Source organism: Condylura cristata, unplaced genomic scaffold (genome assembly GCF_000260355.1).
Source record: "Condylura cristata isolate star-nosed mole 26May11 unplaced genomic scaffold, ConCri1.0 scaffold00041, whole genome shotgun sequence".
Lineage (NCBI taxonomy): Eukaryota > Metazoa > Chordata > Mammalia > Eulipotyphla > Talpidae > Condylura > Condylura cristata.
In genome coordinates, this window is record NW_004567142.1 from 3,192,372 (window position 1) to 3,208,593 (window position 16,222).

At 52.8% G+C, this 16,222-nt stretch overlaps 2 protein-coding genes across 4 annotated transcripts in view; both read right to left on the reverse strand.

Moving 5' to 3' along the window:
- CCDC8 (coiled-coil domain containing 8) overlaps nt 1-1,864 on the reverse strand; it is a 3,406-nt gene extending 1,542 nt beyond the window's left edge. The window contains exon 1 of the mRNA XM_012733490.1: nt 22-1,864. Coding sequence (XP_012588944.1) covers nt 22-393 — 372 coding nt within the window. The 5' untranslated portion in view covers nt 394-1,864. The remainder of the gene's footprint in view (nt 1-21) is intronic.
- The window catches only part of PNMAL1 (paraneoplastic Ma antigen family-like 1), a 37,867-nt gene that overhangs the window by 2,071 nt on the left and 19,574 nt on the right, over nt 1-16,222 (reverse strand). For 2 of the 3 annotated variants that reach the window (XM_012733772.1, XM_012733771.1), the window contains exon 3: nt 1,913-2,519. In XM_012733772.1, coding sequence (XP_012589226.1) covers nt 2,431-2,519 — 89 coding nt within the window. In that variant the 3' untranslated portion in view covers nt 1,913-2,430. Of the gene's footprint in view, nt 1-1,912; nt 2,520-16,222 lie in introns of those variants that run through there. The other variant, XR_001146152.1, reaches the window with a different exon arrangement.

The following is a 16,222-nucleotide window of genomic DNA, read 5'->3' on the forward strand; positions in this document are numbered from 1 at the left end:
GCGGCCGCGGCCCCGGCCCCTGCCCTCCGGCCCCTCGGCGCCGCGCCGGCCTCTGGACGTCTCAAAGTCGCTGAACTCGCTGTCGCTGGCATTGCTGCTGTCATAGGTGCCCACGATCAGCCGGGGGGGCGGGGTCTCCACCTGCTGGACTCTCCTCCTCACTCGGGGCTCTTTGGGCTTTTTGGGGGGCTGAGGCGGGTGCGGGGTGCTCTTCTCGATGATGCGGGCCACATCCTCCAGGGTGCGGCCTTCTTCCTCCAGAAACTGGGTGAGCCGCTCGCGAAATTCGGCCTCCTTGGTCGCGGGCTTGGAGATGACCCTCCAGACGCCCCCGGCCAGCCTGACCTCCCGCGGGATGAGCAGGTAGTCCACGTCCTCCCCGATCTGCAGCATCCCCACCGTGGAGTCCTCCTCCCGGCGGAACACTTTGCCGATCTTCTTAAAGGTCCCCACGGGCTTCAGGGCCTCCACCAGGACATCCAGGTCCACATCTTTGCAGACATCCGGGACGCTCCAGAGGATCAAGCAGTCGGGGGACGGGAGGAACCCCCAGGGGAACCAGCCCCCCACATGGCTTTTCTCGAGGGTCTTTAAGATCTCCAGGGTGGAATCTGGGGTGGGGGGCAACGAGCCCAAACTTCACGAAGCCCTGGTCTTGACGGCGGGGGGTGGGGCGCTAACAGGCGGCCGCAGGCTCAGCTCCAGCCCGGGACCCACCAACTCCGCCCTGTTCCCCTGCCTGCGAAGTTCGGTCTCGACTGAATCCGGTTCGCTCCCCGAGGGCTTGCGGGAATCAGTTCCCGGGATGCTTACGTGAGCCGGTAGCGGCCAAAGCTGGCTCCCAGCTGGGGCGCACGAAGTGCCCGTGGCGCTTTCTGCCCCAGGGACGCGCCTGGAACTTGGGAGAGGACTTCACAAAGGCGAGTCGGCAGAGGCTATTCAATATGGCCGAGGGCTCGAGGCCGCTGCCCAGCCCCCCAGGAGGGTCTCCCGCCCCTAGGCAGGCCGCCACCCGGTCCAAGCCCGACCTTGCCGCCTGCGCCTCCCCAGCCGCGCGCTCAGCGCCTCCGAGCAGGGGCAGGAAGTTCCTCCTCGCGCTCCCCCTGCTGAGGCCCACCTTCTCCCTTCTCAGCTTACACTCCGGGACTCGCAAGACTGACAGGGGGGCTGTCCACTCTCTACCGGGCGGCCTCACTCCCCTCCCCACCAGGGTGTGGCCGCGCCCCGGGGCCTCGCTGGGGCCACCACTTCCAGCTGAATGCCTGTGAGGTCCACGTCAGCACCTTTCCTGAGTAACAAATCTGCCATCCTGAAAGTGAGGGTTCCAGCCTGGTTTGGGGGTGGCCGTGCTAACGGGGCAGAGCTTCTGAAAGCACTGTCACTGTCCTGTCAATATCCATCGCATCTGTGACACACTTTGTTAGGATGGTCAGCGTCGTTGGTACCTGCTCAACTTACCTATGTATCCACAGGTGTGGTGGGCAGAGAACTTGGTACCAGGCTCATATCCCACCAGCTCCTAGCTGGGATTCAAAACACACTAGGTGCTCGATAAATATTTTTAGAGTGAGTCAATTTTATGGTCTCTTCTTAGAGTGAAGCACTATGCAGCTATGAAAAGGAAGTGCCAGAAATACTCAAGTTTCATAGGGCCCTTCCTGTGCCCTAGACACCATTTTAAGTGCTTTTTACAAACCAACCCGTGAAATACTGCCACAACAGAAGGCAGGTAGTACAGTGGCCATTCCTACATGATAGCCCAGGTGTAAAAAACACCTGCTTAAGGGCTGCACAGCCAGAAAGGGACTGAGCCTGAATTCGAATCTAGAATAGTATGGTGTGTGTGTGTGTGTGTGTGTGTGTGTGTGTGTGTGTGTGTGTGTGTGTGTGTGTGTGTGTGTGTGTGTGAGTGTGTGTGTGTACCAAAAGGCCTAGAGGTGTCCATCGGCTAAACATACCTATAAGCATTACTGCCACCTGTGGATGTTCCTGGGGAGGAAAATAATGAGGGGTGGGCACAGGTGGGAAACACCTGAACATTCACCTTAGCGTCTTTTGGATTGCTTGGCTGTTCAGCAATCACAAATAAATCAAAGGTCCTCAGAATCTATCACAGGCCTGATGCACCAGGAGCCAGGGAGCCAGGGGTTACTTTTAGGTACCCCTGAGGCAGCCAGCTTAGCTGCCCACAGGGGCATTAGAAATAGTAACATTTAACTTGTACAGAGGGTCTCCTCAGACCAAAACCCCAAGATCTGCTGAATGGGTCTGTTACGAGTCCTCAGAGCTAAGTGGTCAGGGAGTACCTTAGTGAGCATCTTCTTACAGATGGGGAAACTGAGGCTGGTCTCAATTTACACAGCTGTCCAGGTGGAGGGCATAATATTTGCACCTCATTTGGATGCCAGAATAAATGCCCAGGCAGTGAAGTCAGAGGTCAGGCTGGAGGCAGGTGTGGTGACCTGGTCTCTGAGAGTCTTCAGCTTTTCTTTGGAAGTTAGTTGCTGATTCTTCTTTCTCTGGAGAACAGGAACAGAATGTTTTAAGAAGGTGCCTTTCCTGCCTGATATCCTCTTTCAGGGTCTCCCACCCTACAAACCCAAGTGAACCATTTTCAAACCTAAACTACTGGTTGGATCGTTTTGCACCAATCAGTTCATTCCCTGTTTTAGATTTGACTAACTAATGAGCTGGGCTTGAATCTGATTGTTCCATTTAGATTGCACCTGATTGGTCCATTTTACAATTCAGGCAGCAAATATAAAAGGAAAGCTTGGTGGCTGCACAGATCTGAAGTGCCCTGAGGTACATCTGGTCTAAGGGTTTTGGCTGAGGAGGTGGGGAACCAAAGAACCCGATCTCCGTAATTGGGAAGATACAAATAAATAAGTATGAACGACTTTGACAATGCTTGGGATACAAACAGCTTTCATCATCTTCATTCTGCATCAGTTGTTTCACCTTTCCCATTAGCCACAGAAGCCTGCAGGCTGAGAACTGTGTTTTGGGTTCTCTTGGTCATGAATTCTGACTATATTCCCTTAAAAATAGGCATCCCCTGACTGGATTAAAAAGATGTGGTACATCTACACAATGGAATATTACTCAGCGACCAACAAAAAGAAACACATGTCTTTTGCAGCAACATAAACCAGAAAGAAAAGGAAAAATACCAGGTGGTTTCACTCATAACAGGAATATAATGGAACAGACGAGAAAATAATGATAATGATGAACAGCTATATACCAGAGACATTTTGTGGGGGTGGAATGGGGAATGGGATCAAAAACAGCAGCGGGGGCGGGGAATGCATGGGACTATGGTGATGGCACATGGGTGATTTGGTGATGGGAAACCCAAGGGGATTACAAATGAGATGGGAAAATGCACAAAATGATATAAAAATAAACTATTATATATTTAAAAATAGGCAACCCCAACAACTTTCAGGCTACCCACTGGAAGTGGTTTTACAAATACTTTTTTTTTTTTTCAACCAGTTTCTCCCAATTAAATCTCATGAGGATTTCCCCACATGTCAATGAGCAGGCTGTGGTTGGCATACATTTATATCAGAAGTTCATCATCATATAACATAACATCAACCAAGAACAATGCAGAGTTTTAAATTGGGGCTTTACGAAGGCCATCTGCTGCCTTCCATCAGCCAGCATCCCCTATTTTCCTTTGGGATTTACTAGGACAGCAATATCTTGATTCCCACAGATGACTAACTTCAGATGGTAACAATTTTGCCCATCAGCAGGCATAGGACTCAGAAGATTCTTCAACTGGTCCAGAAAAACTCCAAAGGGCATTGGTAGGAGATCTGGGTTGTCAGTAACACAGATCTGAATGCTGTATGAGAACCACCCCAAGCTCACATAAACACAAATAGTCTTCATACTGGATTGTGGTGACAGGCAACATCACACTGTTCTTGCAGTTGTACAGTGATTGCAGAGATAGGAGAACAGCGTGCTACAGATATGCCTGGGACTCCTGGGACTTTCAGTCAAGCTCACACCCCAGAGCACAAGTTCTGTGGCAAACTATGCCCAGGCTGGAAACATACAAGGAATTGATCAGTAGAGAACCACACATTTCTAGACCTTGAGTACTCTTGCAAGAAGTTCAAAGGTAGGTATGGGAGATGCAGGAAAAGCTTTTTCCCAACCACTGCAGAAAAGACAGAAGTGTTGAGGCTAGCCGGAGAGCTGGTTTGGCGAATGGACAGAATTCAGAATCTTCTGGATATTAGGTTCCTTCTGGGTCTTGGCGCTTGTTGAGATGGGAGTTTCTGACTACAGGAGGGTGGGTCCCGGTCTGCATCCTGGCTGCCAAGGATGTCAGTTCTGCTGGGGTTGGGGGGGGATGCTTGCAGATACAAGGGGGGAGGCTGTTGGAATTCACAGGCATCATTGATACCCACTTCAGAAATACATGGAGTCTCCACTGTGACAATTTGGTCAGAAACTTAGTGGTGAATTATATGTTGAAAAGATGCACATGCCCAGAACAGATCCCCTGAACAAGCGCTCTCTCTACCAGGGCCAGGGCAGCTGTATGACCGACATCCCACAGCCCATTTCAATTTCAATCAATTCCACCTGAAGTTGCTGTTCGGTCTTCACCATCACAGAGGATTCATGGGGATGCTGTTAACCCATGAAGACACTCTTGAAGGTGGTCTCTTAATTATTATTTCCGGGAAGCCTTGTCTCCCGGAGGAGAGCGAACCTCCTCCTTGGGAATCCAAGCCTCCTGGTTTTACTTTGGACACAGGCACACCCTCCCTACTACCAGCCTAAGAAGGGACCACCTCTGACTACCCATAGGCGTGATCCAAGGTACGGAGAGCAGCACCGACCCTTTATATAGGGTCACATGGCAGTGAGTTGCTCAGATCTAGCAACCAGTCCCCCTTGTCATCAGCCATGGTTTGGCTCCCCATGCGAAACAAGAGCGTCATCCACTAAGAGTTTGTACGGCCACCTTCGAGATACAGCCTCTTAAAACAAACAAGCAAAAAAAAAAAAAAAAGCAGCTCTAGACGTTGCATTAATAGCATTTCCAGCAGGACCCAAAGTTACGGGGCTGTGCCTATGCCCCCCATTGTACCCTTTCACACACCCGGAGGAGCATGAGAATGTCCTCAGCTTCAGACCGCAAATGACAGCCCCGGGGCCGGTGTCCTTGATACTATCTTGATCTTCCTGCTCCTGCTTGCTTTCCCTCAACTAGGGTAAGAGTTGCAAACACTTGGAATTCTAGGCCCAGGGTCGCTGCTTCCATTTCCGCCAACAGCAGTTCACGCACGCGCAGGGGCGGTCCGCGGTCTCCATGGCAACGATGACGCGCGCGCCACCGCCTCCCGCTTCTGCTCCAGCCGGGTCTCTGGGTTTGCGAGTCTTGAACTTGCACGTTGTTTGTGGGTATTGGAGCTCCTGCCTCACTCAGAAGTTACCCTCAGCCGCTCACCGGATCCACACACACTCAGGTGTTACCCACTTTCAAGAGTTAACCCACAACCCAAATACTACCCACTGGACTTATCTCACTCATCCTCAGGAGGTCCCCACGCCTCCTCACTTATGTAAATGAGCGCCTCAAGGGCAAGTGGGGGGGTCTGCCTCGTTCTCTACTCCACCAGCCATTGCATCTACCCAACGCTCCTCACCTCACGCAAACTCAGAGTTACCCGAGGGGTTACTCACTGCCAAAGCCTCGGAGGCGGGGGCTTCCCTCAGGTTGGCACCCCTTTGCGGCTCCGGCCCCCAGAATAGTGGCCAGGACAGGGCGGGTGTGCAGGAAACACCTGCACAACGCATGAATGACTGAATGATCCACACGCAGCCAGTGTTAACCACCAGCACTCAGATGAGACCCACAAGCTAATGCAGCTGAAACAGCACCTTCGCCCCAGCAGACGTCACCCAAGCTCAGAGCTCACCCCGGTGATGCCCGTTCTTATGCTGAGGTGCCGCTCACGCGAGTCAGCACCCGACTGCCCACTTATCCACACTGCCCGCATCCCCCAGACTTCCGTGTAGGGCACCCACCCTCCCACGGTCGTCACCCATATCCATTGAGATGACACCCACCTTGGCCGCCCCGTTCCCTCGTCACCTCAAGGCTTCTTTTCATTGGTGTGGTGGCGGCGCTGGTTCTTCTTGGGCTTCTCCTTGCCCCTTTTGCCATCTCCGGCCTTGCTCTCCTTCTCCGCCAAGTCCAGAGGCGGCCCCCTGCGCGCCCCGGAGGGGGCTCCGGCCCCCGGTTTGTCCCCGGGCCCCGACACACAGCCCTTGGCGGCCAGGGGCTTCCAGGGGCCCAGCACAGACGGGCACGGCTCCCGCCTCAGGACGCGGGCCGCATCCTCCACTGTGCGGCCCTCGCTCTGCAGGAAGCGGCTCAGCTTGCTGAGGAAGTCCACGTCCCGCTTCCGGGGCATGTAGACCACTCTCCACCGGCCGCCCTTGCCCTGGATCTCCCTGGGGATCGCGGCGTGACTGAAGTCCTCCGCCAGCAGAATGATGGCCGCCTTGGTCCCCTCTACTTCCAGAAAGGCCTTACTGGCCACTTCTTGCCCAGGGGCCTCAGGGAGAGCCGGATGATCTCTTCAAACTCCCCGTGACTGCAGTCCTCTGGGATGCGCAGGATCATCAGGGACTTGCAACTGTCCACCTCGAGGGCCTGGCACCCGTGCTCCAACAGAGCAATGTCCTTCGCGCCGAACAGCATCTTGCCCAGCCCCCGGAGGCAGCAGTATGCCTGCGGCGCATGCCCACCCTGCCCGGGAACCTGACAAGGATGCAGGCGCTGAGGCAGGCAGCTCACCCGCCCAACGTGTCCAAAGCAGTCAAGGCGGCCCGGGTCTAGCCCAGGCGACGTAGCCTCCCGAGAGGGCTCTTAGGCAGCCCCCAGACTTACACAGTGAGGCGGAGGTGGGTGTCTGCCAGCAGGCTGGTGGCTCCCGAGTTCCCGGCCAGGCTGCCCCAGGGCCTGAGCAGGTCTGGGGCTGCTGCTCTCTGGGGCGCTGCCGCCACTAGGGTGACGTGGGTGGGAGTTCAGCGGGCAGGGCGCCTCGCTCCCTGTGGGTGGCCCGGAGGCGGCCCTGGGTGCCCTGTGGCCTGCAGAGCATAGGATGTGGCCACTGCACTTGCTCCGGAAGTGACGAAGTGACGTGATGCCACGGCCTCCTTCGGCTCTGCAGCCCAGGGTCGCCATGGCAACCACTAGAGCATCTCCCCGGCCATTGGCGGGGCCCAGTCGCATTGAAATCAGAGTCCAGGGGGGTCTTGGCGAGGTGAGGGGGTCAGTGACCCTCTGTTAGATGTACCCACCCACCTCCTCTGAGAAAATGGCTGATTTCAGGGGTAAAGGGGTGGAGGGCGGACGGGAGCATACAAGAGGAGCCTGGAACACCTTATGGGGTCAGAAAGTGAGGGTCAGACTGACTAGAACGGTGGAAGGACACAGAGGCCGCTCGAAGGGCTGCTATCGATGGGCCGGATCTGGGATCTGAGCGGAGAGTAACAGATGATAACCTTGAATAAAATCGGAGCCCCCGCGCCCACGTGGCTAGGAGGAAATATGGCCCTGGAGGGTTGGGTGAAGGGTTGGGCCTAGCCTAGCGTCTTGTCTCGGATCACACTCAGGGATCAACCTGAGTAAGAGCGTCCTTCCGGTGGGATGTCGTTCCTGGGACGCTCCCTCTCCGCCATTCCCGATGATGCGCACCAGCCTGGCAACTGCCCTTCAGGACAGCTGGTGGGGGGGTGGCAGGGGGGGCGCGGAGGGAACATTCTCTGCTCCATTCTGGAGGGTGAAGCCGCAGCCACGAGGTGGGGAGAGTCCGCTTGTGCCCAAGGGCCCAGCTCCAGGTAGCCCTTCACCTATCTCCGGGTCCAGTTTTGGCTGGGGCACGATTCTGAGCTCCGCCTCACTTGTCCCCGCCCACCCGCTTGTCCCCGCCCACTCACTTGTCCCCGCCCACTCTCTTTCCGGCTTCACTTCGGTGATTTGGGGTCAGGTGCCTCAGGAGAGGCAGAATACTGGGGTGGGGGAGGGTTGTCACAGCAGGTCTGCTCTGAATAGAGGTGGGACTTCCCTGTGTTTTCTAGGTAAGGTTCAGGTGGTCTGGATGGCTCTAGTTTCCCGACTCGGCCCAATGACCCGCAGACTTAAAGCCCAAGTCTTATAGAGGAGACAATCTGGCATGTGCTTTTCCTAACCCCCCCACCCCCTCCCGCCTATGTTTCCTGGCTTCTAACTGTACCCTGTTCCCACACCCCTCCAGGTCTGCAGGACCCCCTTCCCCAGATGCCCAGAATAAGTTCCTTACCGAAGATACTCACAGAGCCAGCCTCTCTGTTGAGCACTGACTGCTCATTCACAGCCAGAAAACTTCTTGTTTATCAAAGGACAGCCCGGGGCTGCAGTTTAAAGAAGAGAAAAGGAAAACGATTCCTCTCACCAAGGGGTTTTTAGAAACAAGTTTTTGGGTAGAGTTTTTAAAAATCTCATTTTGGTGTGAAAAGTTCACCCTTGATTCTCTTTTTATTAGGGGATGGGGACCCCCCAAAGAGGCAGTGAAATTGACATTAGAATACTTGCATGGGGAAGAACAAATGGATACAAACACAACAGAAAACAGTAGAGGTTCCCCCAAAAGATGACAAATAGATATACTGGAAGAAAATAAGATGGAAAAAATATGTATATAAATAAAAACAAAAGAGAAGCATCTGACCAACAATTCTACGCTTGGCATCTACCTGAAGGAAATAAAAACACTAACTCAAAAAGATGCTTGGTCCCATGTCCCTCAGGCATTATTTACAAAAGCCAAGAAATGGAAGCAACTGATAAAAAATGCATAAAGATGTGGCACAGACTGATGCACGGCCAAATGACGTTTCAATCAATGGTGGACCTCATCCACCATGGTGGTCCCAAAAGGCTCTATCATTCATCCAAGGTTACACAAAACATCTAGGTTTGTGTAAATACTCTCTAGGCTGCTCTCCCACGATGACAAAACCACCCTGGGATGCATTTCTTAGAGCATATCCCAGTGATTAAGTGATCCACTGTGCAGTGTGTTGACATATGTGATGGAATATTATTCAGCCATCAAAAGAGGCAAATTTTACCATTTGAGACAACACAGATGGAGCTTGAGGACATCATGCTAAATGAAGTACATCAGAGAAAGATAAATATAGGTTCTCATTTACACATACAATCTTAAAAAATATATAAACCTAACACAGGGACATAGAGTGGATTGGTGGTGGGTGATGGGAGGATGGGCAAAAACGGATGAAGGCAGTCAAAGGCACAAGTCTAGAGCACTGTATTGTATACCTGGAAGCTGCTAAAGTGAGGATCTTATAAGAAAAAAGTCTTTGCAATTGTGTGCACTAATAAATTCTTTTTTAATTTTGCCATGGCGTGTTGATTCTGTGACACCCCACTGCAAATTGCTGGGAGAGCAAAACTTAAAAGTTCTCATCCCAAGGGGAAAAAAATTGTACCTATATGTAGAAATGTCAAAATCTTTGGATTTATGCATCTTTGGGCTCCATTGCACATTTTACACTGAAAAGCAGAGGACAGAGTGGCTCATTGATTCAACCTGCCAATACGGCCTGAGAAGCTTCCTTGTTCCAAGCTCTTGGCAACGTGCTAGGCATACTTGAGTGAGTGACAGACTCTGCTTTTAGTAGCTCAGTCCACCAGTTATGACAGGCACGGTCAGGCTGTTTACAGCCAGGGCGAGAAACCCTGTAACTATCACAGTCTCTTCTGATCCCCGGAGAGGGGCAAGCGATACAGAATAGACTGATTGGGGAGAGTTTGACTTATTTAAATTGTTACTTAATCCATCACCCAACTGAGGGCGAGGGGAGTGAGGTGTAACTTTCTATGAGTACATGATTTCCTCTGACTCTGACAAAAATATGTTGGGACTAGAGACAGGTGGGGTAGCACAGAACGAATATATTAAATACCACTTAGCTACTTTCAAATGGTTAATTCTATATTATGTGAATTTCACTGCAATAAAAATAAATTTCAATGGCTCCATTTTAGGCGTGGGGGCGTGTGCCTTCCCTCGGACGGCGAATGCCATTTTTTCAGGTTTTAATTTGATCTGCTTAGCAGACAGCAGACATTCAAACAGAGTTAGACACAGGCGCTTGGCCTCTGGGGCAGAGATGGGGAGGAGATACAAATTTAGAAGTCATTGGTGCAGAAGTATTTTTCAAGCCTCAGGGTTGAGTGAGATCATCGAGAGGGTGTGGAGAGCAGAGAAGCCAGCACCAAGCCCCTGGGCCTCACCAAGGTCAATGTCAGGAGAAAACAAGGAAAAACAAAAAGAGATGGGGGGACGGACAGGGTAACCCTAAGAGTGTGTGTTTCAAAAGCAACGTGTGTCACAGTAGATGAGCATGAGACCTGTTGTGTACATATGGAAGCCCTCTGGGGCCATGAGGCAGCTCTCTCTGTGCCCAGACGGGCAATCCCTTTCAAGGAAAAAACGCTGAAATAGGCCCTCCTTGGTGGCTTAAGGGTTGAGTCTCAGCACTATGAAGCTGTCCACAGCCACTGCAGCTCATTCGATCAGGCCAGGGAGTGACTCACTGGGCGCAGCAGACCCCTCCTGTCTCCCCGCTGCTCCCTCAGCAGTGGATTTCAGCAGATCCCCCTGTTCTGCTCCCCACTCTGTCTCTGGGGAGTCCTCTCACCACCACCACCCCACCTCTGACTTACACCTCAGCTCTTATGTGCACAAATAAGTCTTTAAAAAAAAAAAAAAGCTGAAACCATCAAGCCTGATGCTTACATAATAAAGCAAGTGATAAAAGGAATCCACAAGTTTTAGAGATCTGACTGGCCCATGAGTCACTCATGGGGCAATACCCCATCTAGACACTGAGAGAGAGAAGGGAGGCCAAGGTATTCAGCAAAAGAAAATATGATTTCAAGCTCAACCATCTGCCCTGGGGGAAGGGGATGCAGCTGCCCCGGAGTGCAGATGGGGAGACTCCAGATTGATGGTCTGGGGGTTAAGTACTGGGAGAGATACAAACTGCAACAGGTGTTAAGTCTGGGTGGGGGCCCAGCATGAAGGACTCCATCTGGAGTCCGCCCCTTTTTTCTATTTTGCACAGATACAGACTCTTAGAGAGGGAGGGAGCGAGAAAAGGGAACGAACACAGGAAAACAGTGGCAGGCAGGGGAGGGTCCCGCGGGAAGCAAGTCACAGTGACCGACTGTCCAGCCACTGGTGTGACTCTCCAGGACACCCCTGAGGGGCCTCCTACCCCAAATGCAGAACAGAAACTAATCAAGAGGGGCCCTTAGCCACACCCCAGCGAGGGCCATGCACAGCACAAGCGGGGGGGGGGGGCACCCCTTCAAGTGCAATGAGGGGCCAGGGAGGTCCGGGAGAGGAGAAAGGGGGTGGGCAGGCAGGTCAGCACCCCAGGATGTAAGAAATGGGGAAAGGGACCACTTGGCAGGGAAGGACAGGCTTGAAGGGGAACAGGGCCGGTTGCGGAGGCAGCTCCTGGCAGCACGCTAGGGAAGCAGAGGTTTTCTATTGACTTTTACTTTTTAACTTTTTTTTAGATTTATTTATTTGTGTATACAGAACTGGGGTACAGGCCAGAGGTGTGGTGGGTGAGAGGATTCACCAGAGACAGAGTGGGGTGCAGAACAGGCGGATCCACTGAAATCCACTGCTGAGGGGAGCAGCGGGGAGACAGGAGAGGTCTGCTGCGCCCTGTGGGTCACTCCCTGGCCTCCGGGATCAAACTCAGGCCGTCATGGTGATAGTGCTGAGACAACCCCGAGGCCACCAGGGAAATCCTATTTTTATTTTTAAAACAAAATCGATGGTGTTCATGAGCAACTTTTTGCATGACAATCCTCTGAGGACTGCTACTAGCTTCCTCTTCTAATGAGGAATCTGAGGCACAGAGAGGGCAGGCACCTTCTCCCAGGGCACACAGCAAGAAACAAACAAGGCCTTTTGCAGTTTGGCGGTGGGTCTGCTGAGTCTAGAGCAGGAGGGACGCAAATCACACACGGAAATGTAAAAGGGCAACTCCGAGTTACACAGACTCGGAAACAACTGAACAACTAAGAGACAGAGACACAGCCTGGGGCAGGGAGGAATCCCGGTACCTCTCTGTGCTGGGTCTGTTCTTCATAAAGGGAGAGAAGCCAGAGGAGTGGTGGGGGTTCAGGCTGATGGGGGCCCCGGGAGGTTTGAGGAGTGAGGAGAGGGAAACTTCCTAGAAAAACAGGAGTTTGACGCACTTGAGGTTTGTGGTACCAGACTTTCTTTGAAAGCCATGAGGCTGACTGAGGTTTCTCTGCATGGCGACAGGGAGGTGCATGAGGAGCACCCCAAAGCCCCAGTCCACGTGCAAGTCTGGAGCCTGCAAGCCGGTGCTGACCGGCCCATCTGTCCGACCCACCTGGTGCCCTGGGAGCGGAGCGTGGCCCCGAGCCGAGGCGGATGCAAGGACCTGGAAGGGGCTCCCAGGCCGAGGTCCAAAGGAAACGAGTGGTGTTCCAGGAACCGGAGCCCCGTGGCAGGGGACAGGGCTGTGAGGCCGGAGGAACCGCCTCCCAGAATCCTGAGGGGCTCTGACCTGGCATGGGGGGAGGTTCCCCTAAGAGCCAGAGGACGCACCCGTTCGTGGTGGCTCAGGAGAAATAGGGGGACCTCCTGGTGACACAGGGGTTAAAGTCTCAGCCCTATCCAGCTACTCACTGCCAGCCACGAGGGCCTAAGTTCCATCCCCAGCCAGGCACTGGCCCACAGAGCGCAGCAGACTGCTCCCCTCAGCAGTGTTTCAGACACCCCACCTGTTCTGCTCCCCACTCTATCTCTGGGGACTTCTCTCACCCCTGCACCTCTGGCCTGCACCCCAGCTCCTGTCTGCATAAATACATCAATCAATCTAAAAAATTCAAATAAAATAAAATGTCCACAGAGGCTACCATTTTGGCAGCAGAACCAGGGGTCATTTCTTTTTTTCTTCTTTATATGGATCCTTATTAAGTAAAACCCAAACCACCACCATCTAAAAATAAAACGTGCCAGAAGCCACGACCGCATTGCAGGCTGCAGTCACAGGGGATCTTCCTCCCTTTTCTGCAGGTCTGACTGCAGAACTCTGCTAACTCTGCCAGCCGGTCAGCGCCCTGAATGCCCACTGCCCACTCCACACAAGATGGCCCCCACAGCCAGGGCCATCTCTCCCCTTCCTCAGGCACCGCGAAGTGACAGTCCCTTCAGCAAAGGACTCAGGCAAACTTGGTGAGACAGAGCTTTATAGTAGGTGCCCGTGCGAGGACACTGAGACCGGGGTTTGCTCTTCTAGATGGTTCTGTGCGGGCAATTTCAGGGTATTTCCCTTCTGACTGTCCCGTTTGTGGTAAGAGATGACAAGCATTTCACACTCCCATTGAGAAATTTTTAGAAAACTCTCCCACTGCTTCGGTTGGAGTCCTGTTGGGTGTGTGTGACCAGATTAGAACAGGCAGCTGTGACCAGGACTCCAGGAAAGCAGGGGTCACTCACCCACTAACACACATGGAAACACAGGCATCCCAAGGTTTCAGAAACAGGAAAGACGCGTGAGGGCCGCGTGAGAGAATGGCCGGCCGCGTGAGAGAATGGCCGGCCGCGTGAGAGAATGGCCGGCCGGAATGGCCTCCCACGTGTGTGCCCGCAGCTAGCTGCTCCTTTGGCTTGATGACGGGCACGGCTGAGCTTTGCTATCCGGGGGGGCTGAGCATGCCCCTCAAAGCTGCTGAGTTGCATTTCTCTGTTTAGAAAAAGATGTCCCCGTCTCGAGAACAGACTCCCATTCAGTCACCAGCATTTCTGAGCACTTGACGATGTGTTTGCCTTTAAGCTGGGTCTATCTGAGGTATCTTCAGGGAAAGAAAGGTAAGACTTGGGCTTCCACCCTTCACTGGGCAGAGAAAGGGCTGGGTGAGACCTGCTGGTCCTCGTCCTCCTCTCGCTTGCTGATTCAAAACCCTGCCTGTCTTAAAACTAAAAGTCTTTAGAAGAGTTCCAGAATGTTCTTTACCATTAAAATAACCTTTTGGGCCCTCCCTGGTGGCAAAATGGGTTAAAGTGCAGCACTAGGAAGCTGGCAGCCGCAGCAGCGCTTCAGCATGAGTTCCATCCCCGGCCAGGGGGTGACCATCCCGGCCAGGGGGTGACCCTCAGGGCGCGGCAGGCCTCTCCTGTCTCCCTGCTGCTCCCCTCAGCAGTGCGCTTCAGTACACCCACCTGTCTGTTCTGCTCTCTGTCTCTGGGGACTGCATCTCTGGCCTGCACTCCAGCGCTGTATGCATCGATAAATCGATCTTTAAAAAAATAACTTGAGAAATGAAAAACTGGCACTGAATTATACATGCTAAAGTGGTTAGAATGGGAGTTTTGTTTTGTTTTGTTTTACAGCCTGTTTTCACTTTTTATTATATTTATTATTTTTTAAATATATTTGGGGGGCACCTAGCTGTTAGGAAGCTTCTGCCACCTTGACCCAGTCTGCTGGGCTTGCTCCTGCTTCTCACAGGAGCGGGTCTAGGTGGGTCACAGATTTCCAGTCATTGATCTTGCACCCCGTTTAATCCCAAGATCCAGACAAGGAGAGAACCGGCCTCTCTATTTCTGTGGGGAAGTTACTCAGACTATTCACAGCTGTTCACAGTTCTTAACCTGAATGTCAGTCACAGAGGTCCCCAGCCTGCACGGGCCAGGGGTGGGGGCGGGGGGGGGACACCCAGGATCGTGCCCTCATCCCCTCGGGGTGCACATTTGCTGGGGCTAAGGACACCCTTATGCCCGAGCGGCTGCGCTGGACGTGACCAGGCAAACAGTTTGCAGAAATAGCTGCTGGAGTTCTCCCCCCACGACCTGCCATACCAAAGGCTTTAAAAAACCCACCGGGCTCTGAGGCGCGCGCCTCCCCCAAACAAGGGCGCTTTGTAAGGAGAGCAAATATTTGTCCAGAAAAGGCAGGGAACGCTTCCAAGAACTGCAGGGACGCAGGCTGGTTAACTTAGCAATGTCCGTCCATGGGCTTGGGGTGACTGAACACTTTTTCTCAAAGCCCAGGGGTGTTGTGATTCAACAACAGTCTAGAGAAAACGAGGCATGCCAAATGTCACAATCATCTTGCCAGCTCGGGACCCCGAAAAGGAATTTGAATATTGTTTAAGTTGCAACAAAATTGTGTTTTTAAGGAAAAATATGCTGTGTGTTTTCAAATATTATAGTTTGAATACGTTGTCATGACTAATTTTGAGGCACGATCTGCTGTGAGGGTCACAGATAATGACAGTAATGAAGCCCCTTCCCACAGCCCCCCACCTCCGAAGCAATGTGTTCACTTTGGTGCTTTTCCTCCTCCCAGTAAAATACAAATTGATGCTCGCCTGACGATTCATACGATCATCTGTGCTGAATGAAGCTTGGTGTCTAGGCTAGACGAGGCCATCATTTTTTTTAACCACCACAGGCAGCGTCAGGCTCCTGGGGTCACGCCTCGGTTGGCTTAATTCTTTCTATCTCACTCTCTATATATTTTAAAAGATGTATTTACATATGCACAAAAGGACTGGGGTACAGGCCAGAGGTGCAGGGGTGCAAGACAAGTTCCAGAGACAGAGTGGGGAGCAGAACAGGCAGATGGACTGAAACCCACTGCGGAGGGGAGCAGCGGGGAGACAGGAGAGGTCTACTGCGCCCCGTGGGTCACTCCCTGGCGGGGATTGAACTCGTGCTGAAGCCGCTGCGGGAGCTTCACAGTGCTCCCCTTTAATCCACGGGCCCCCCGGGGAGGGCCTGCTGCACGTTTCTTTGATTAAGTCTGAGATTGAGCATTTTTAGGTGTTTAACTGACCTTCGATATTCGCTTTTCTGGAAACTGCCACCTCCTGTCCCTCTATTTTTCTCTGGCTTTTCCCTCCGCCTCTTGACCTTATACACCAGCTCTTTGGACGGCAAGATGAGGCCTTCGTTTGACATGAGTTTGTCGTCACCTTTTGGCTTTATTTTTTCCCTCACATAGAAAAATCTAAAAATCTGGGCCCTCCCTGGTGGCGCAGCGGGTTAAAGCACAGCACTGAGAAGCCAAAGCCACTTCCGCATGAGTTCGATCCCCGCCTGCCCCGGAG